Consider the following 22,852-nt stretch of genomic DNA (forward strand, 5'->3'; position numbering starts at 1 on the left):
GACCCGAAACGTCACCCATTTCTTCTCTCCAGAGATGCTGTCTGTCCCGCTGTGTTACTCCAGCTTTTTGCGCCTATCTTCGGTTTAAACCAGCATCTGCAGTTCCTTCTTCCACATTATGAATCGTGTAACTGGTCAAATTTCCCCTTCAGTCTATCTCTAAACCAAGGAAATGAAGATGGAGACAAACAAACCAATAAAGTGTGAAAGGATATCTTTTTTGACAACACAAACCTCTGCTTGTACCACTTGCCAGGCTTTGTCCTCCCTTTCAGCTTTCTCCTCCCCCCCCCCCTCCCCACCAGCACAATTGGCCTGAAGGACCTTGACCCAAACGTTACCTGTCCATGTTCTCCAGAGATGCTGCGTGACCTGTTGAGTTAATCCAGTACTTCCTTTTTAAAAAAAATCAGCACCAGCTGTTCCTTGTGTCTACAATTCTCAGCTGTGTGTACAAGGTCTCACAATCCCTGTGTCCATGACCCCCTGGTGTCATAGTTATACAACATGGACACAGGCCCTTCAGTCCATCATCTCCATGCCATCCTATGAATGCCAGGATACCTAGATCCATTGAATGCCAGGCGCCAAAAACCAGAGATTAAAAATCACGTCGAGATCGCCGTGTGCCGCTTGGTGTGGGTGGAGGATCTATCTGACTGCGACTCGAAGGATAAAGTACAACAGAACACTCTGTGTTTGTACCTGAATTTATCAATGAGGTTTGGTGCCCAATCCAAACCAGCCCTCTCGATTAGTTTAGTTTAGGGATACAGCGCAGAAACAGGCCCTTTCGGCCCACGGGGTCCACGCCGACCAGCGATCCCCGCACATTAGCACTATCCTACACCCACTAGGGACAATTTTTTAAAACATTTACTAAGCCAATTAACCTACAAATATTACACGAGGCATAAGTGCCCAACTGCAGGCAAATGATAGAAGTGTATAAAATTATGAGGCATATGGATACGTAATCCATCTCCTTCCATTCCTTGCATATCTGTGTGTCTATCCAAAAGCATCTGACACTCAATATCATGTCTGCCTCCACCACCACCAAGCAGCATGTTCCAGGCACCTCCCACACTGTGTGTAAATTACTTGAATTGAATTGAATACTTTATTGTCACATGTGGCAAGTCACAGTATGCAAATAGTCACCCATAAAGGACATTTACAAAGTTACAAAGTACCCTCGCGGCAGGTCCCTCTTTGTTCTCACTCCCCCCTCCCTCACGGTGACCCCCCCACGCCAGGTTCCCATTGTTCTTCCCTCCTTTGTTCCTTCCCCCAGCAGTGACGTACTGACTTCCGTGTGTCCGTCCTCATCTGTCGGTCGGCGTCATCATCGACCGCCTGTACCGACTTCTCCACTATCGTTGCCGGGTCCATTAGAGATGCCTCCGACCCAGTCCCCAGGCGCGGGTTCCGCAGACTCCGTTGGCCGCGGGCTTCGTCGACTCACGAGGCTTCAACCCACGAGGCTCCGGCCTCAGCTTCTCCCTCCGGCCTCAGCTTCTCCTGCACACCTCCTATAAACTTTATCCCTCTCATCTTAAAGCTATGCCCTTTAGATTCTTACAGCACAAAACAGGCCCCTCAGCCCAACATGCCTATGCCGACCAATATGCCCCATGTACACTAGTCCCACCTGCCCCACGTTTGGCCCATATCCTTCTAAAGCTATCCTATCCATGTACCTGTCCAAAAGTATTTTAAATGGTGTTATAGGACCTGCCTCTACTACCTCCACTGACAAACCTCGGTGTGAAAATATTGCCCCTCGGATTCTTATTAAATCTTTCCCCTCTCACATTAAATCTATGTCCTCTGTTTCTTGATTCCCCTACTCTGGGTGAAAGACTTTTGACATTTCCACCTTGGTAAAAAGGTTCTGATTGTCTACCTTATCTATGCCTCATAATTGTATACACCTATCAGGTCTCCCCTCGACCTCCAGCATTCCAGAGAAAACAATCCGTTTGTCCAACCTTTCCTTATAACTAATACTCTCTAATTCGGGGACAGAATCTGGTAAACCTCTTCTGCACCCTTTCTGAAGCTCCACTTCCTGCTTGTAATGGGCAACCAGAACTGCATGCAATGTTCTTACAAAACTCTAAACAGGAGGAATTGCAGGCTTACCAAAAATGACACAAGTTACTGGAGTAACTCAACAAGTCAGTCAGAGACTCTAGTGGACGGATAGATGATGTAAAAGGTCAGGTCCTTTCTTCAGACTCAAGAAGGGTCCCAACCTGAAACGTAGCCTATCCACGTTCTCCAGAGATGCTGCCTAACCCGCTGAGTTACTCCAGCACTTTGTATCTTTTTCCCTCTAAAGTTGCAACATGACTTCCTGACTTTTATACTCCATGCCCTGAGCGAAGAAGGCAAGCTTTCCACATGCCCTCTTCACCACTGTATCTTCTTGTGTTACCAGCTATGGGGCGGCACAGTGGTAGAGCTGCTGTTTTACAGCGCTAGAGACCCGGTATCGATCCTGACCTTGGATGCTGTCTGTGTGGAGTTTGCACATTCTCCCCGTGACCATGTGAGTCTCCTCCGTCCCGGGTGCTCCTGTTTACTCCCGCATCCCAAAGATGTGCAGGTTTGTAGGTTAATTGGCCCTCTGTAAATTGTCCATTGTGCATAGGATAGTGCTAGTGTATGGGGTTGGTGTAGACTCGGTGGACCGAAGGGCCTGTTTCCACGCTGTATCACTAAACTAAACTGTGGCCTGCACCCTGACCTCCGGTTTGATATCGTACCTTGGGACTTTTTACAATCATTTGAGAGAGCCTCAGTTTAATAAATAATCTAGAAGACTAGGTTACGACATAAACTACCTTCACCTTTGACCAGCTGATTTTCGTTACAGGTTACTGGGTTTTGGAGCTTGCTCCTGCCAGTGTTTCTGCCACACCTTCAATCAGACAATATCTCGGTTTAATGCTGAGCAAGACACAGCAGCAATAAGCAGCTGGCGATAGAGGGAGGACTTTCACCAGGACACGTCAGATCATGCAGAGGTCAGCCCCAGTTCCACTGAATCAAGCAAAATAAGCTTTGAAATTTGTACTACTTGCCATTTATCCCAGGAAAAACACCATCCCAAAGATTCTGTGGGAGAAAACTAATGTTTAGTTTAATTTATTGTCAGGTGTGCTGGAGTACAGTGAAAAGCTCAGGGTCTGAAGGTTTCTGGCCCGAAATGTCACCTATTCATTTTCTCCAGAGATGCTGCTTGACCTGCTGAGTTACTCCAGCATTTTGTGTCCATCTTCAGTATAAACTGGCGTCACCAGTTCCTTCCTACATGGTGAAAAGCTTTTTTGTTGCCTGCTATCCAGTCAGTGGAAAAACTATACATGATTGCAATCGATCCATCCACAGTGTGCAGATACAGAGTAAATGGAATAACGTTTAGTGCAAGATAAATCCAGTAAAGTCTGATTAAAGATAGTCCAAGAGTCTCCAATGAGCTAGATGGTATCTCAGGACTCTAGTTGTTGATAGGATGGTTCAATTGCCTGATAATGGTTCCACGAGTAGAATTTTCCTGTGTTTACTCTGGTCTTGTTTGTGATAGAATTTTTCTCTTATTCTCCAAGGATTCAGCAACTGGGAGAATCGGGATCATAGACTGCGGAAACAGGCCCTTCGGCCCACTTTTTTGTCCATGCCAACCACAAGTACCCACTTACACTATGCGCCCCCCCCCCTCCCCCGCCCCCTCCCCAGACTGTATCACCAATGACCCAGACACAAGGTAGAATTTGCAGTGACCCAATTAAACTCCCGACCCCCACAAACAGTGTTCAGGCTTAGGACGTAACCGGGTGGTCTGGAGCTGAGAGCGCTATGCTGGTCACAAAAGAAAATTGACCTGAATTCTGGGCATAGAACATAGAAAACAGGGTCTCTTGCCCAGGGTAGCTGAATCGAGGACCAGAGGACATCGGTTTAAGGTGAAGGGGAAAAGATTTAATAGGAATCTGAGGGGTAACTTTTTCACACAAAGGGTGGTGGGTGTATGGAACAAGCTGACAGAGGAGGTAATTGAGGTTGGGACTCTCCCAACATTAATGAAACAGTTAGACAGGTACATGGATAGGACAGGTTTGCAGGGATATGGACCAAATGCGGGCAGGTGGGACTAGTGCAGCTGGGACACGTTGGCCGGTGTGGGAAAGTTGGGCCGAAGGGCCTGTTTCCACACTGTATCACTCTATGACTAATAGTACAGCTCAGGCCCTTCAGCCCACAATGCCCATGCCGGACATGATGCCAAATTAAACTAATCTCCTCTACCTGCACATGATCCACATCCCTCCATTCCCTGCATATCCATGTGCCTCTCCAAAAGCCTCTTAAATGCCATTATTGTATCTGCCTCCACCACCAGCCCCGGCAGCATGTTTCAGGCACCCATCAACCTCTGTGTTAAAAACCTGCCCTGCATATTTCCTTTAAACTTTGTCTCTCTCACTGTAAAACTATGCTCTCTAGTCTTTGTCATTTCCATCTTGGGAAAAAGGGTCTGACTGTCCACCCTATCTATGCCTCTCATAATTATATATAGATCAATCGGGTCAAGAGACAATAGACAATAGACAATAGGTGCAGGAGTAGGCCATTCGGCCCTTTGAGCCTGCACTGCCATTCAATGTGATCATCCCCAATCAGTACCCCGTTCCTGCCTTCTCCCCATATCCCGACTCAGCTATTTTTGAGAGCCCTATCTAGCTCTCTCTTGAAAGCATCCAGAGAACCTGCCTCCACCATCCTATGAGGCAGAGAATTCCACAGAGGGTCCCCTCAACCTATGGCATTCCAGAGAAAACAATCCAAGTCTGCCCAAACTCTCCTTATAGTTAATACCCCCTAATCCAGGCATCACTCTGGTAAACCTCCTCTACACCCTCTCCAAAACCCAGGATGAGAGGATATATTATTGAAACATATAAGATTATTAAGGGTTTGGACACGCTAGAGGCAGGAAACATGTTCCCGATGTTGGGGGCGTCCAGAACCAGAGGCCACAGTTTAATAATAAGGGGTAGGCCATTTAGAACAGAGATGAGGAATAATTTTTTCACACAGAGAGTTGTGAGTCTGTGGAATTCTCTGCCTCAGAAGGCAGTGGAGGCTAGTTCTCTGGATGCTTTCAAGAGAGAATTAGATATAGCTCTTAAAGATAGCGGAGTCAGGGGATATGGGGAGAAGGCAGGAACGGGGTAGTACTGATTGTGGATGATCAGCCATGATCACATTGAATGGAGGTGCTGGCTCAAAGGGCCCAACGGCCTACTCCTGCACCTATGGTCTATCTTTCCTGTTATGGGGCGACCAGAACTGCACTCAATACTCCAAATGCAACCCAACGAAAGTCCTATAAAGCTGAAGGTTTTGGGTTGAAACCCTTCTTCAGACAGTTAGGTTTCGACCCGAAACTTTGCCTATTTCCTTCGCTCCATAGATGCTGCCTCACCCGCTGAGTTTCTCCAGCTTTTTTGTCTACCTTCGATTTTCCAGCATCTGCAGTTCCTTCTTAAACATCCTATAGTTGAATCTTGACTTCCCAACACTTCTCCAAGAGTCTCCAATGAAGTAGATGATATCTCAGAACCGCTCTCTAGTTGTTGATAGGATGGTTCAATGCCCCTCTGTCCCCCTCCCCCCTCTGTCCCCCCTGCCCCTCTGTTCCCTGCCCCTCCGTCTCCTTGCCCCCTCTCCCTCTGTCCCCCCTGCCCCCCTGTCCCCTGCCCCTCTGTCCCCGTCCCCCCTCTGTCCCCCTGCCCCTCCTCTGTCCCCCTGCCCCTCCTATGTCCCCCTGCCCCCCCCTCTGCCCCCCTGCCCCTCCTCTGTCCCCCTGCCCCTCCTATGTCCCCCTGCCCCCCCCTCTGTCCCCCTGCCCCTCCTCTGTCCCCCAGCCCCTCCTCTGTCCCCCTGCCCCCCTCTGTCCCCCTGCCCCATCTCTGTCCCCCTGCCCCCCCCTCTGTCCCCCTGCCCCATCTCTGCCCCCCTGCCCCTCCTCTGTCCCCCTGCCCCTCCTCTGTCCCCCTGCCCCCCCTCTGTCCCCCTGCCCCATCTCTGTCCCCCTGCCCCTCCTATGTCCCCCTGCCCCCCCCTCTGTCCCCCTGCCCCCCCTCTGTCCCCCTGCCCCCCCTCTGTCCCCCTGCCCCCCCTCTGTCCCCCTGCCCCCCCTCTGTCCCCCTGCCTCTCCTCTGCCCCCCCTCTGTCCCCCTGCCCCTCCTCTGTCCCCCTGCCCCTCCTCTGCCCCCCCTCTGTCCCTCCTCTGCCCCCCGCCCCTCCTCTGTCCCCCTGCCCCTCCTCTGTCCCCCTGCCCCTCCTCTGTCCCCCTGCCCCTCCTCTGCCCCCCCTCTGTCCCCCTGCCCCCCCTCTGTCCCTCCTCTGCCCCCCGCCCCTCCTATGTCCCCCTGCCCCCCCTCTGTCCCCCTGCCCCTCCTATGTCCCCCTGCCCCCCCCTCTGTCCCCCTGCCCCATCTCTGTCCCCCTGCCCCCCCTCTGTCCCCCTGCCCCTCCTCTGCCCCCCCTCTGTCCCCCTGCCCCTCCTCTGTCCCCCCTCTGCCCCCCCTCTGTCCCTCCTCTGCCCCCCGCCCCTCCTCTGTCCCCCCGCCCCTCTGTCCCCCTGCCCCCCCTCTGTCCCCCTGCCCCTCCTCTGTCCCCCTGCCCCTCCTCTGTCCCCCTGCCCCCCCTCTGCCCCCCCTCTGTCCCTCCTCTGCCCCCCCTCTGTCCCTCCTCTGTCCCCCTGCCCCTCCTCTGTCCCCCCGCCCCCCCTCTGTCCCCCCGCCCCCCCTCTGTCCCCCCGCCCCTCCTCTGTCCCCCCGCCCCCCCTCTGTCCCCCCGCCCCCCCTCTGTCCCCCCGCCCCTCCTCTGTCCCCCCGCCCCCCCTCTGTCCCCCCGCCCCCCCTCTGTCCCCCCGCCCCTCCTCTGTCCCCCCGCCCCCCCTCTGTCCCCCCGCCCCCCCTCTGCCCCCCCTGCCCCTCCTCTGTCCCCCCGCCCCCCCTCTGTCCCCCCGCCCCCCCTCTGTCCCCCCGCCCCCCCTCTGTCCCCCCGCCCCCCCTCTGTCCCCCCGCCCCCCCTCTGTCCCCCTGCCCCCCCTCTGTCCCCCCGCCCCATCTCCGTCCCCTCAACATGGGAGAGGCGCAAGGTGCTGATTGGTGGGCCCGGGGCGCCGTCACGCGAGCGCGCTGATTGGCCGGCGCTGCAGAGGGCGGGGCTTCCTCACTCACTCCGCCCCTAAGATCTTTGCTCCGCCCGACGCGAGAGGACACGTTGCTCAGCTCAGCTCAGGCCGGCAGCAGCGGCGGCGGCGGTGGGGCCAAGGACCAGGAGCGGGGCCGGGGAGACGAGACGATGCTGACCGACAGGATACTGGAGGAGTTCGAGCGGCGGGAGGATCCGCGGTTCCAGCAGCGGCGGGACATGGAGCACGGTGAGTGACCGCGACCCCCAGCCCCTCTTCCAGGGGACAACTCACTAACTCCCCGTCACCGCTTAACGGCTCTGTGTCCACTCCCCGGGGGAGAGACCCATCTGCCCATCCTACCCGTGCTAGCTCTCGGCAGGAACTGTCCCCGGACCGTTCTCTCTCCCCCCGGGCTGTTGGGCCGGTTGCATTGAGTTGAATTTGGGCAACAAAGCCGCTCCCACGGGTCATCCAGCGTCCGGTTCTCCCACCCCCGCCTGGACAAGTCAGCCGCCGGACACCTCCCCATCCACAGAGATGATTCGCCTGCTTTCGCCCCTGACTCACCGCTGGAAATGAGTGTTAACTTCGCACCGTTGCGGGAGTTTGACCATTATGAAACAAAAGGAGGCGCTGGGGAAGAATTATTTCAGATGCAAGAGATTGTGCTTCTGCCCAATAACGAGGGGGTATTAATTTAGAGACACGAGGAACTGCAGATGTTGGTTTACAATCAGTCTGAGGGCGGGGCTCGACCCGAAACGTCGCCTATCGAGGTTCTCCAGAGATGCTGCCCGACCCGCTGAGTTACTCCAGCACTTTGTGTCTTACTTACCGCCATGTCATTAAAACCTCCTTCTTTCATCTCCGCAACATCGCCAAACTCAGACCCTCTCTCACACCTCCCGCTGCTGAAAGACTCATCCATGCCTTCATCTCCTCCCGACTGGACTACTGCAACTCACTTCTCCTTGGCATCAGCTCCACCTACATCAACCGACTCCAACTGGTCCAGAACGCAGCCGCCCGACTCATTACACACACCAAATCCTGGCATCGCATCACTCCAGTCCTCAAACAACTTCACTGGCTTCCCATCTCCCACCGGATCAACTACAAAATCCTGATCCTCACCTACAAAGCCCTCCACCATCTGCCCCCCCCCCCCCATATCTCACTGACCTCCTCTCCCCCTACCAACCCTCACGGTCCCTCAGATCCACATCAGCCGGTCTCCTCTCCATCCACAAGTCCAACCTCCGCAGTTTTGGGGACAGAGCCTTCTCCAGGGCAGCTCCCAGGCTCTGGAGCTCCCTCCCCCAACTGATCCGCAATTCCGTGTCCCTCACCATCTTCCAGTCCCGCCTCAAGACCCATCTCTTCACCTCTGCCTATCCTTAGCCCCACGTCCCCCTCCCTTTTCATCTGTGCATTAATTGCCTCATATTATGTTTTGTATTGAATTATGTCTTTACTTTGTGTACTATTCATGTCTCTACTATTTATTTCATTCCCCTTACATGTTTTTCCTCTACCTGCTAAATTTTTGTACGGTGTCCTTGAGACTCTTGAAAGGCGCCCATAAATAAAATTTATTATTATTATTATTATTACTTTGGCATTGATTTAGACTGGGTTTAGGTTTATTATTGTCACGTGTAACGAGGCGCAGTGAAAAGCGTTGTTTTGCATGCTAATCAACAGATCAGATAATAATCTCTATAAATACAATCAAGTCAAACCCAAGTACAAAAGATAGAAGGGGAAGATACAGAGTACAGAATATAGTTCTCAGCATCGTAGCGCAGCAGTTCCAGAGATAAAGTCCATTGTCTACAATGGTGTAGATGAATCGGACAGTACCTTAGTTTGTGGAAGGACTGTTTAGATGGTTGAGAAAAAAATACTTGTAATCAATTGAGTATCTGCAGTAATATTGTTTGTGTGAGGACATTACTGACAGTGTCCAGGAGGAGGAGCTGGTGAGCTCCACAGTGGAGGGAGACCAGGGTTTGGACTCAGTGCCATTGAAGAGCTGGCGGAGTGGAATGACTGGTACAAGAAGGACATTGGGGGTGAGGTCCTGGGGTGTAAAAAAAAAAAGCCTTTCACTGTACCTCAGTATACGTGACAGCAAACTAAACTCAACGTATGTCCAAGAGTTGGAGAGTGGGACCACTCCGATAGCTCTGTGTTGGCTAGAATGGAGATGGGGCAATCGTCTCCCGGGCCACTAGTTCCCATGACTTGGGCTCCGAAGACAGGGCTGGAAAGGGTGCAGAGAAGAGTTACGTGGATGTTGCCAGGACTCGAGGGCCTGAGCTATAGGGAGAGGTTGAGCAGGCTGGGTCTCTATTCCTTGAAGCGCAGGAGGATGAGGGGTGATCTTATAGAGATGTACAAAATCATGAGTGGGATAGGGGGAATACACCTGTCTTTTACCCAGAATAGGAGAATCAAGAAGATGGGTTCAAGTTGAGAGGGGAAAGATTCAATAGGGTGGTGGGTATATGGAATGAGCTGTCAGTTGAGGCAGGTACCATAACAACATTTAAAAGACATTCGGACAGGTGCATGGATAGAGCAGGTTTAGAGTGGGTAAAGGGGACCAACTTGTTCGCCATGGAAGGGTTGGGCCGTGGGGCCTGTTTCCGTGCTGTACGACTCTGGATTTTGGTGAGGGTTGGGGTTGTTCTTATCCAATGATGGACCTCTCTAACCTTATCCTGTTCAGCCTGCGTTATCCCGGTTTTCCAGGTGGTCTCGTGCCCACCCACACCACGTCTCCATGGAGACGTTGTCATGAGTGAGCGAGTGTGTGGGTTGGATTTGACCCGTACAGGCGTGAATTGCCTTTGGAAGTTTCTGAATCTACATCCGCTGCCCTTTCAGGCAGCCTGTCCCAAACGCTAAGGATTAACTGCTTCACCCCCCCCCCCCCCCCCGTCCCCCATCCCCGTCCCCCTCTCGGTCTTCCCACCTCGCCTCTCTGCCCCCACCAGCTCTTCAGGAACTCCCTCAGTTCAAACCACACCTCCCGCTCCCTGTAACAGCAGAGGGAGAGGTCTCCACAACAACCCAGCCCGCCTTTTGTCCCTGCGCTAACTCGCTGCCTCTGCATCCAGGCAGTCTTGCGTGTGGTTCTTGTTACGACGATGGGGCTCAAACAAAGAGAGGGGGGGGGGGGGGCGGCGGCTGGGGGCGAGGTTCTGGGTGTTTGACTGCCCCTGTGGAATTCTGTTACCCGCTGCTATTATTGTAGACAAAAGTGCCGTAGGACACATCCCCCTCCTTGCTATGAATGTCTGGTGGATCGCTGCTTAAATCTCCGACTGCCTAGTTTAATTAATGAACGTTTTTTTTAAACTTTCATCATCTTGTAATATTAAGAATTTAAAACATTCTAGGTTTTAATTCTTTAGAGGTGCTTTTACACTGTACCATCACAAAGAAACAGCCACAAGGGAAGAAACTGTTCCTCTTTCTGAAGGAATGCGCTTGTAGGCTTTTGTACCTTCTGCCCGATGGGAGAACTGGAGACGAGTAATCTCCCAGTAACTGTTCCAATACTCTGGAAATACATCCTAGAAACCAGAGGCACAAGGAACTGCAGATGCTGGTCTACAGAAGGAGACACAAAGTGTTGGAGTAACTCAGCGGGTCAGGCAGCATCCCTGGAGGACATGGATAGGTGACCTTTCCTCCTTCCTAGGTCGGGTAGGGACCCTTCTTTAGACTCGTGAGGAAGAGTCCTGACCTGAAACATCACCTATCCACACACTCCAGAGATGCAGCCTGACCTGCTGAGTTACTCCAGCACTTTGTGTCCCTTTTTCATCCTAGAAAAGTATATGTGATAATTTGTTGTGCAATGCAACTGGTGATGAAAGTTGTCCTTTCTTTTAGCCCCCTTTATTTCTTGATCTGGGCTCTGCCCCACAGTTTGCTGCTCCAAGACAGGCACGTATCTGTCACAAGAAAAATTACTTTTTTATGGCTTAAACGTGGATTGTTTTCTCTGGAGCATCAAAGATTGAGGGGAGTCGTGATAGAAGTATAAGATTATGAGTGGCATAGATAGGGTAGACAGTCAGAACCTTTTTCAGGGGCGATTTTTACACTGGTCTGCAACTGGAAAGAGCCGTCGGAGGAAGCTGCAATGATGACATTTGGACAGATACATGGATAGGAAGGGTTTCAAAGGGTATGGGCCAAACGCGGGCAAATGGGACTCGCCCAGAATGCTCTCTTGGTCAGTATGGACAATTTGGGCCGAAGGGCCTGTTTCTATGCTGTATTGCTCTATAAAACATTGGTAAGGCCATATTTGGAGTGCTGTAGATTGACACAAAATACTGGAGTAACTCAGCAGGATAGGCAGCATCTCTGGAGAAAAGGAATGGGTGACGTTTCAGGTCTAGACCCTTCTTCAGACAGGTGTGTGTACAGTTCTGGTCGCCCTGCTATAGGAAGGATGTTGGTAAACTGGAAAGGGTGGAAACAAGTATTTACAAGTCTGTTACTGAGTCTAGAAGGATTTGAGATATAAGGAGAGGGTGGATCTTTTTTCCAGCGCGGACTCAGTGGGCTGAAGGGGCTGTTTCCGCGCTCTATCTCTAACGTCTAAAGATTCAGGTCTAGTTGTGACTGTGGAATTCCCAGGTGGAAAGTGAAGGAACGGCAGTGTCTGTGCATCGACTCGCTGGTCTTTCTTTGTTACCCGTGCATGTATCAGTGCAGCAGAGAGAGGGGGGAGGGGGGAGTGCGGGGGGCGTAATGAAAGAAGCTTCTCGTTGTCGGGCTTGGTAGTCGACAATGCAATTAAAATACCTCTCAGCGTGTAGGCAGGATAAATATGCCAGCGTTACGCTGAGACGGCACAATGCAGACTTCTCTCCTTTGTGAATAGTCTCCGACAAGCTGCTGTCAACTCTAATCGGCTGCAAGTGAAGCCGTCTGCACACCAAGCCATCCCCGTTCCTATTACGGCTGGTGGGGGAGGGGAAGGGGTCGGGACCATTGACATCAAAGAGTGGGGGCACTTGAAGAGGACCAAAAGATCTTTCTTCTTTGCTGCTCACTCATGTAACAGGGGCAAAGTTTAAAGGCGAGGCAACTCCGCAGAGTGAAAAGACTTTGTGACAATTGCGCGCCATTCTGGCCGCCCCATTACAGGAAGGATATCGGAGTCGTACATTGTGGAAACAGGCCCTTCAGCCCAACTTGTCGACACCGACCAACATGTCTCATCTACACTAGTCCAACCTGCCTGCGTTTGGTCCACATCACCCGAAACCAGTCTTATCAATATACCTGTCTAAATGTTTCTTAAACGTCCATTTAGTATTTCCTTCAACTATTTCCTCCGACAGCTCTTTCCATACACCCACCACCCTTTGTGTTTAAAAAAAATAGTTAACCCTCCGGTTCCTATTAAATCCCCCCCTCACCTTAAACCTATGTCCTTTGGTTCTCGATTCCCCTACTCTGGGCAAGAGACTCTGTGCTTTTACCTGATCTATTCCTCTCATGATTCTGCAAAGGATGTGGAGGCTTTGGAGAGGGTGCATGTTTATCAGAATGGATTGGCTGACTGGATTAAGCAATGTTAGCTACAAGGAGACGTTGGACAGACTTGGATTGTTTTCTCTGGAATGCCAAAGTGTGAGGGGTGACCTGACCTGCATATAAAACCATGAGAGGCACAGATAAGGTAGACAGTCAGAACCTTTTTCCCCAGGGTGGAAGAATCAAATACTTGAAGGCATAGCTTTAAGATGAGGGGAGTAATGTTTGAATGAGATGTGCGGGGCTAGTTTTTTTAGAGAGTGCTGAGTACCTGGAACACACTGATGGGGTTGATGGTTGAAGCAGATACGATAGCGACGTTTTAGAGACTGTTGGATCAGCACATGGACATGCAGGGAATGGAGGAATGTGAATTACATGCAGGCAGAAAAGTGATGGTCTTGGCAGCATGTTCGGCATGGACATTGTGGGTTGAAGGGCTTGTGCTGTACTCTTCTCTGAGATAGCAAAGAGTTATTAGAAGAAATACCACATTTAAAATAGAGCTAGGAAAAGGCTTGCATCTAACACGCTCTAATCCAGGCATCATTCTGGTAAACCACCTCTGCACCCTCGCCAAAGCCTCCACAACCTTCCTGTAACGGGGTGACCAGAGCTGCTCGCAGCACTCCGTACCTGGCTCTAGCCTGGTGCCTTTGCTGCAGTTACTTGTTCCCACAGCAGCGAGACACATCTTCACACACGCGTGTACGCTGGTCTGATCACGTTTCTCCTACTCTTAAGTAAAAGAACCTGTGCATTTTCCCCTATCTATTCCTCTCGTGCTTTTATACACACCTATAAGATCGCCTCTCATCCTCCTGCAATCCAAGGAATAAAGTCCTAGCCTGCCCACCCTCTCCCTGTCGCTCAGCCCCTCAAGTCCTGGCAACATCCTCGTATATTTTTTATGAACCCTTTGGTTCTTATTTTCCCAACTCTGGGTAAAATACTCTGAGCAAGGGTCAGTGGGCTGGTTTCTTGGGGTGGGTAAGTTTCCAGGGGAGCGAGGGTTGGTGGGTAGGTTTCCAGGGGAGGGAGGGTTGGCTGGTTGAGGCAGGACATTTGACCGCTCTGTCCCCTGCAGACCTGCAACTAGCGGCAGAGCTGGGCAAGGCGCTGCTGGATCGCAACACGGAGCTGGAAGAGGCCCTGCAGCAGATGTACAGCACCAACCAGGAGCAGATCCAGGAGATCGAGGTGAGCTGGCTGCCTGGCGCGGAGGAGACGGGCGGGGGGAGGGCCCAGGCCCTCATCTCCCTGCTTCCCTCACCACCTCAAAGCACCTGATTGCAGGGCAATAGATCAGGTAAAGGAACAAAGTCTATGATTCTACTGACCTGACAGATTGAAAGATACATCATGGAAACAGGCCCTTAGGTCCGCAGAGACCATTGATCACCGTTCACACTAGTTCTACGTTATCCCACTTTCCCGTCCACTCCCCACACACTGAGGCCAATCTACAAAGGCCAATCAACGTACAAACATGCAGGTCTTTGGGAGGAAACCTGAAAACCCACACAGTTGCAGAGAGAACATACAAACTCCACACGGGCAGCACCTGAGGTCGGGATGGAATCCGGGTGCCTGGCGCTGTGAGGCAGTGGCTCCACCACTGTGCGGCCACAAAGGTTCACCAGTAGTACAGCACTTGTGTGGTTAGAGACGGCCACACCCGCTGGGGGTTTAATTACATTCAGATACGACTGCTCTACCCGCTGTGTTGCCCTGTGGGATTGGGGGGGGGGGGGGGGGGTACCCGGACAGGGAGTTGTTCCCCCGGACCCTGACTGCCTGTCACCTGTGCTGCAGTACCTCACAAAACAAGTGGAGTTCCTGCGGCAGATGAACGAACAACACACCAAGGTTTACGAGCAGCTTGATGTGTCGGCGAGGGAGCTGGAGATGACCAACCAGAAACTGGTCCTGGAGGGCAAAGCTTCGGAGAATAAGATAGCCAGGTAACATCCGACTATCCTATAAACATCAGAATCCTTGCCGGGGGTGGAGGTGGGGGGAGAAGGAAGATGATCTCATTATGAATCGGGTTTTTTTTGCAACCCTGATGGTTCTAAGTTGCCTGAATATTTCCCATTCTGTTTTTGCTATGTAAACTGTCACGGTGTGATGGTGCAGTCTGGCCTTCTGGGAGCGACAGGCCAGTGCTGCCATGTTGCACGCAGGACGTGCGAGGCTGGTGGGAGCGGCTGGACGGCGCTGTTTATTGGTGGGACCCTGAGGTCGGGCTTTGACTCTAGTCTCAGCTTTCCCCAGAGCAAGAAACCTGCTTAGTGTTTGAGTTTAGTTTATCGTCACTGCTACTGAGGTACAGGAAAAAGCTTTTATTGTGTGCTAACCTGTCAGTGGAAAGACTATACATTATTACAATCGAACAGTCTACAGATGCAGGCTTAAGGGAATAACCTGAATAACGTTTAGTCCAAGGTAAAGTCCGATTAAAGATAGTCCGATAGTATCCAATGAGGCAGATGGGAGGTCAGGACAGCTCTCTAGATGGTGATAGGATGGTTCAGTTGACTGGTAAAAGCTGGGAAGAAACTGTCCCTGAATCTGGAGGTATGCATTTTCACACTTCTGTACCTTTTGCCTGATGTGAGAGGGGAGAAGAGGGAGTGACCAGGGTGAGACTGTCTGAAGAAGGGTCTCGGCCCGAAACGTCACCCATTCCTTCTCTCCAGAGATGCCGCCTGTCCTGCTGAGTTACTCCAGCATTTTGTGTCTATCTCTGGTCCTTGATTATGCTGGTGGCCTTGCCGAGGCAGCGTGAGGTGTAGATGGAGTCAGTGCTGCACTAACGGCTGGGTGTGGTCTTGCCCCGCAGTTTGACTGAGACGGTGGACAGCCTGCAGTCCCAGGTCGACGACCTCCAGCAGCAGATGGAGGAGCTGAAGACCAGGTCGCGGCAGGAGCTGCTGGAGCAGCGACGGTTGGCACAGAGCTTCCCCTGCCTGACCGAGCTGTACGACTCGCACACGTAAGCCCCTCCACAGCGGGTCACTTGGGTTTCACAGGGAGGGAAGCTTCTCTCGCTTCAGATTCTGATTCAGGGTGGCACAGTAGGTAGAGCTGCTGCCTCACAGCACCAGAGACCTGGGTTCAACCCTGATCTCAGGTGCTGTCTGTGTAGAGTTTGCACGTTCTCCCTGTGATTCCGTGGGTTTCCTCTGAGTGCTGCAGTTTACCCGTTTACATCCCAAAGACGTGTGGGTTTAATTGGCCTCTAAATTACCCCTGATGTCAGGAGGGGAGGGGTGACTTTGAGGGATGGGGTGGGTAGGGAAGTGATGGGGCGGGATGGAGCGTGGCGGGGGAGGGGACGACGATGTGAGGCGTGGGGGAGGAAGGGGGCAGGAACTGGGTCAGGGCGAAGAGCTGGGACGAGCCCCTCATTCACTGACTGCGCCCCCCCCCCCCCCCCCCCTGTGTTCCCACAGGTCTCAGTCACAGGTCCATGCGTTGGAGGAGGAGGGGTCCCGGCTGCGGCGCTGCGTGTCTGGGCTGCGGGCTCAGCTGTGTACGGAGCGGCGGAGAGCAGAGGGGCTGGAGCAGGAGCGTCTGCAGGTGCTGCGGGAGTGCGGCGGGCTGCAGCGGGGAGTGGCCACCATGCACCACTACTGCCAGCGACTGGGCGAGCTGGAAGCCAGCGTGGGAGAGCTGCGGCGCAGGAGCCGTGAGCTGCACGGGGGCGCGGCGCTGCTGCTGTGGGTGGAGGGGGAGGGGGAGACGGAGGAGGTGGAGGGGGAGAGCCCGGTGGAGGAGGCAGAGGCTGAGGGGAAGAGTGGCGGGGATGAGGGTGATGGGCATGAACTGAGCTGCGCCCGCCGGACGGAGGCAGTGCGACGCCGTGGCGTCTCGCTCCTCAATGAGGTCGACGCACAGTACGGCGCGCTGCAGCACAAGTACGACAGGCTGCTGCAACGCTGCCAGCGCCCCGGGCACCCGAGCAGCCACAAGGCGGTGCAGACCCCCGGCGAGGCCCAGACCGAGCCCTCCTGTGAGGGCGGGCAGCCTGAATACAAGGCCCTCTTCCAGCAGATCTTCAGCTGCATCCAGCGCACCAAGGAGGAGATCAGTGAGGGGCGCTCGCGGTACCGGGCAGTCTGCTGGCGCCATGCACGGGTAGAGCAGCAGCAGCAGCAGCAGCTACAGTTGGAGGAGTAGGTAGACAAAACACTACCAGTATTGTTGCAATAAACCTCGGGACTCCACGAATACCTCGCCCTAACTTATTTTTTTTGCAGAAAATAAATTGATGTCTGTGGGGGAAGGAAGCGCCTAGACTTAGGTCATATGCGACCCAGATGATAAATGTGTCTGGAACTCGGGCTGGAGCGTGAATGGGAAGTTTTTTTCCACCCATAAGGAAACGCACCCCGTGTTTTTTGTTTACTAGATGCACATTGTCAACTTTTGGATTTGAGGAATATAAACAAACAAGATGCTGGGAACACTCAAGATAGACACAAAGTGCTGGAGTTACTCAGCATCTAGGGAGAGAAGCGATGGATGTTTTGGGTCGAAGTCTACTCGAGCAGGGCAATAGTGAGGACGAGTTAGTTGTACGTTGCAGGAAAGACAAGTGAGGATGGAGAAAGTTCACGGAATACCTCGGTTGGGGTGAGAGCAGGGTTGTAGTGGGGATACAACCCTACAGAGCAGGGGTGAGAACAGGGTTGTAGTGGGGATACAACCCTACAGAGCAGGGGTGAGAGCAGGGTTGTAGTGGGGATACAACCCTACAGAGCAGGGCTGAGTGCAGGATTGTAGTGGGGATATGTTTTCGGGGTGAAATGATCGGTTAATATGGGCGATTGGCAGATGGGAATACTAAGAGGGTGCAGTGTGATGTAGAAATGTGTGGAATGGACAAGTTGGGCAGTGTTAGTGGACAGGAAGAAATGGCTACTGTTACAGGAGGCCCGGGTGGCGCAGCGGTAGAGTTGCTGCTTTACAGCGCCGGAGACCGAAGTTCAATCCTGACTAGTGATGCTGTCTGTACGGAGTTTTACGTTGTCCCTGTGACCGCATGGATTTTCACCCAAATTCCACAGCGTACAGGTTTTGTAGGTTAATTATCTTCTGTAAATTGTAAATAGAGTGTAGGATAGTGCTAGTGTATGGGTGATCGCTGGCTGGCGCAGACTCGGTGGGCCGAAGGGCTTGTTCTCATGGTGGATCTCTAAAGTAAAGGTGGATAACTTGCAGCAGAAAAGGCCACTTGTTTAGATTAGAGATACAGCATGGAAACAGGCCCTTCAGCCCACCAGGTCTGAGGCCGACCAGCGATCCCTGCACATTAACACTATCCTAAACACACTAGGGACAATTTTTACATTTACCAAGCTAATTTACCTACAAACCTGTACGTCTTTGGAGTGTGGGAGGAAACCGAAGATCTCGGAGAAAACCCACGTGGTCACGGGGAGAATGTACAAACTCTACAGACAGCACCCATAGTCTGTATTGAATCCGGGTCTCCTGTGCTGGCAGAGCTGTAAGGCAGCAACTCTACCGCTGCACCACCGTGCCGCCCTTTGTGATACAAGGGAAGTCACCTCCCACTCTGCAATGCAAGAGCAGGCGTAGGTTTGTATTCTCCAACTCCAGCTCGGTTGCATCCTATCAGAGCCGGCCGTTTCTGCTGTGGAGACACTTCTCTGACCCTGATTTCCCTCCCCCTCCTGTCGGGCATCTCCCACATCGTGCATTTGTGTTTTACACGTCTTTGTGTCTTCTCTCCTCAACTGCCCTACTACAGACTGAGTGACATCCCCACAGCAGTCCTGACCTTGCCCTGTCTCCCACAATCCCATCCCTCTTCTCCCTCTCTCTACAACCTCAAGCCAACTTTTGTTTCTTTCCTGTCTTTCACCACGGGTCTTCCATTGGAAAAGCAGTAGTTTCTCTCCACGGATACTGCCTGACTTGCTGTGTGTTTCCAGCATCATGTTTTCCAAGCCATTGTTTGATTTATTGTTGCTACTTGAACATTTTTTTGTTTGTAAATCAGCATCTGTGGTATTTTATTTCCGGATGATTACTGCATTAAAAAAAGGCCTTGACCCGAAACGTCACCTATCCATATTCTTCATAAATGCAAGTCTGTCCAGAGACGACTTGTTCTATCTAACTGACCATTAGTTTCCTAGGGTGGTCATCTGCACCCCCCCCTCCCCCACCCCCCTCAAAACCAGAAGGCCTGGCTGTGTGTGTGTGTGTGTGTGAGGGAGGGGTTGTGGGGTGTGTGCTGCCAGAGCAGGGGAGCTGGTCTCTGAGCGCTGCCTCCCCTCCTGGGCCATTTGGAAGGACTCTGTCATGGTTATGTTGGTTTCAGAGTGGCAAAGGCTCAGTCTGCTGATGGGCAACATTCTGGCTGTATTGTCGACGGGGTTCAATCAGTGCCCCCGACTCTCCCTTCCTGCTGTCAGTAAGAGTCTGCTGTCTGCAAAAGACTCTAGTCTAAGTTAGCACTCAGCACTCATCGTGGATTTGGAGGAGGCGGACCAAGGTGCTAAGTGAACGCTATGTGAAGATTCACAGTTACCTCAGCTCTAGTGACGTGATGCTGGGAGACTAGTGGGCATTGGGCTACAGCCGATTAGTGAAGACAAGGAACAGCAGATGCTGTTTGACATAAAAAAGGCATAAAGTGCTGGAGTAACTCAGGTCAGGCAGCATCCCTGGAGATCATGGGCAGATGGGACCCTACCTCGTCTCCCCACTTTGTCTTTTATTGTAAACCAGCATCTGCAGTTCCTTATGTCTTCATTAAATCTTTGCTTGGTAAACCAGTGCCTGTGATTCTTTGTCTTCAGGATAACTCCTGCACTAAAACGATGGTCTAACAAACGTCGCCTATCCATGTTCTCCAGAGATGCTGCCTGATCTGCTGAGTTACTCCGATACTTTGTGTCGTTTCTGCTTGCAGGTGTTGAGGGGGTGGCCAGATGGTGTGTGTGCATGGAGGCAGAGACCCCGGGACAATCGTATCGAGGGTTTGCATGTTCTCCCTGTGACTGTCTGGGTTCCCACCGAGTCCTCCTGTTTCCTCCCACTCCCCAAAGACGTGCAGGCCGGTGGGTTAAATAACTGCTGTAAATGGTCCCAGGACAGAATGTAGCAGAGCTGATGAGAACGGGAGGGAGAGAATAATTTAAAAAGGCAATTTGTGTAAACATGTTGCGGGTCAGTGCAGATTCGATGGGCCGAAGGGCGTGTTTCACGATGCTGAGGTGAGGGGTGGTGGAAGGGCTGGGACTGAGGGGTTGGGATATTAGGACAGCGCTCCTGCCCACAGGTGTCCCGGGTACAGAGACAGTCCCAGCCCCCCTCCCTGCCTTGTTTCTCGTGGGAACAAGAGGGGAAACAGGCTCTTTGGAGGAAGGGGGTTGGCAGGAATCCATCCCCTGATGACCTGTGCCAAGCACAGGGGGTGTGGGCCACTGTTTGCCACGTGGTTCTGTCTCAGTCTCGACCCACTCCTGGTCTGAGTGGTGGGCTGAAGGAGCCGACTACCGTCACAACTCTGGGCAGGAGGACAAGGCCGGCAGATTCCAGTGTGTACCTGTAATCCTCTCCTGACCGACAAAGGAAATTGTTCCTGCTCTGTGTTATAATGTTTTAATAAACAGTTGTTCAGAGTCTGTTTTGTGTTTTGTTCGTAACAAACAAGGTCTGCCGGATTTGCTTAAAGCACCAGCTAATTTAGTTTAGAGATTATAGAATGCAAACTAGTCCTTTGGCCCAGCGATTACACGTACACTAATTCTATCCTACACACTAAGGACAATCTACAGAAGCCAATTAACCTACAAATGTGGGAGGAAACCAAAGCACTGAGAAAACCCACGTCGTCACAGGGAAAAGAAAAAATCTCCACACAGACAGCGCCCATAGTTAGGATCGAACCCAGGTCTCTGCTGATGAACCACTACTGTTATTGAACTGCTTTGTGCTCAGACATTAGAGGTGTTCCCTCGCCTGCCTCTATCACACCCCCGTCTCCCAGGATACATAAAATGTCCCATAACCAATTTACCCAGTCCACGTGGACCAGAACAAAGCTTTTGTCAAGGTCTTGCAGGAAGGCTGGTCAGGAAGGTCACAGCACGAGATCCAGGGGGAGCTCGCCAAATGTAGATAAGACACAGTGGTGGGAGCCTGGGACTCACTGCCAGGGGAGCTAGATATGAAAGTGGCATTGAAATCGCTTTTAGATTGGCACATCAATCAGGCAACCTATTACAATAACATGAACCAAATAAACTAGCGGATCTCACCGACATTACAATCTGCGGTTGGGATACGGTCTACCAACATCTCGTTGAAGGGATCGGACTTGCAATGACAATAATTTCCCAAGTATACCACAGGAATTCACATGGAGATACAGGAATCGTGAACAAAACACAAAGTGCTGGAGGAACTCAGCATCTATGAAGGGAATGGACTGGCAACATTTCGGGTTGGACTCTTCATAAGACTGACATCAGTACATATTCTGTCCCCTGGGATGGAGAAGGGTGAGAGGTGTCGGAGTTGGTGGAAGTTCGCGGTAAAGTTGATAAAATGAGTGAGTTCTGCATGGGTGCAGGTGGCAGCACTGGTGGAGCGGAGAGTTGAAGATGGTGCCAGTGTACAACATTGACAGAGACAGTCCCAGCCCCCCTCCCTGACCATATACATGACCAAAACACAGGCATGACAGGGGCACATGTGTCCAACCGTACACCTTTGACCTGAAGAATATGAGAGGAGTCCAAATAGAGACAAAGAACAAAGATGCAAGAATCATGAGCAAGTGCTGGAGTAACCTCAGACTGATGAACTGTTCCGACCCAAAATATCGTGTCTCATTCCCTCCACAGAAGCTGCCTTACCCACTGTTACTCCAACACTTTGATGCTTTGCTGGGATTTAAAGTAAAACTGTTGAGGGCGAGGACAAGTTGTATCAGGTGGAGGAGAGGGGATCTGAATGAGTCACTGGTCAAGGAAGAATCAGAGGGCCTGGACATCTTTCTGGTGGGAGGATGGAGATCCATGGTAAAGGTGAGGCGACGGGGGCTGAAGAATTGAACGTTATTGAAAGTGTTGGAGAGAGCATGAGGGGCTTTGGATGTAGGTAGGAAGTCACATCCCCCTCAAAGTCCAGGCGTGGTGAATCACTGCACCAGAGATGGCACCTCAGCTTTATGCTTTGAACATTTTATTTACAGTTTCTCTCAGATTATTTCTAGCAGCCAAAACAAGCCGCCCGCGTCCCCTCATCCGTAAAGCGACAATCGCACATTAGGATGCAATCTAAATAAAACCATAAATATGTTACATGGAGAAAAGCAGCCCAAGAACAAGAGGGATTTGGTTACAACTCATGGTGTTAATAGAACAAACCATCATATTAACCGCGTGAGCTCATTCACACTGGGATTGCTCACGATCTCTGGCCGACATCTCTCGTTAGTGAAATCGGGCAGGCGTTTTAATGAACTGGACTGCAAGCTTTTTGATTTGGCGATGTATCACTGACCTTATCATGAACCATTATCCACAATGGCTGGAGATTAAATTTGATTTGAAACCAAGGAAGAAACTAAATGACATTCCATGATTCCTTACAAGTAGATCTGTTTCTGATTCAATTCTGCGACCTGCTTTTGAACACAGCACCTAAGTCTAGAGATCCGTCCGTTAACACCGAGTTGCAAGGATGATCCGGGTCTTTATTCTCCATCCCGTGTGTGGGTACGGGCGACACTACATCCAGTTCTGCCCTCCGCGGTGACCGGGCGTCCACACAAAACCGTCAAAGGCACGCGGGCGTTAACCGCTGCTTCACCAACAGTCACCTCACCGCCCTGCCCACTGTTGCCGCCGCAGGGCGATCAGCAGCCGTCAGGAAGGCAGAGTTCCTTTGAGATACCACATTCCACCGTGGCTCGCACAGCAGTCCTGCAAAAAAAGGAGGAAGAGTTCAGAGAGACACGTGCAGGCCTGGGGTCAGAAGCAACTTGCCGCCTTTCACAAAGCCACAGAACATAGC

General features: G+C 52.0%; 2 protein-coding genes across 2 annotated transcripts in view; one reads left to right on the forward strand and one right to left on the reverse strand.

Annotated features, from left to right (window-relative positions):
* Positions 1 to 7,294: 7,294 nt before the first annotated feature.
* On the forward strand, positions 7,295 to 17,021 carry cdr2 (cerebellar degeneration related protein 2). The gene is made up of 5 exons (XM_033040605.1): positions 7,295 to 7,465; positions 13,875 to 13,987; positions 14,603 to 14,751; positions 15,633 to 15,785; positions 16,246 to 17,021. The coding sequence occupies exons 1-5, from the start codon at positions 7,387 to 7,389 to the stop codon at positions 16,970 to 16,972; spliced, it is 1,221 nt and encodes a 406-aa protein (XP_032896496.1). The 5' UTR covers positions 7,295 to 7,386; the 3' UTR covers positions 16,973 to 17,021.
* A 4,980-nt stretch (positions 17,022 to 22,001) lies between these two features.
* Positions 22,002 to 22,852, reverse strand: part of polr3e (RNA polymerase III subunit E) — a 46,584-nt gene continuing 45,733 nt past the window's right edge. Inside the window, exon 21 of the mRNA XM_033040600.1 lies at positions 22,002 to 22,761. Coding sequence (XP_032896491.1) covers positions 22,705 to 22,761 — 57 coding nt within the window. The 3' untranslated portion in view covers positions 22,002 to 22,704. The remainder of the gene's footprint in view (positions 22,762 to 22,852) is intronic.

The sequence above is a fragment of the Amblyraja radiata genome, chromosome 22, assembly GCF_010909765.2.
Source record: "Amblyraja radiata isolate CabotCenter1 chromosome 22, sAmbRad1.1.pri, whole genome shotgun sequence".
In the NCBI taxonomy this organism is placed as follows: Eukaryota; Metazoa; Chordata; class Chondrichthyes; order Rajiformes; family Rajidae; genus Amblyraja; species Amblyraja radiata.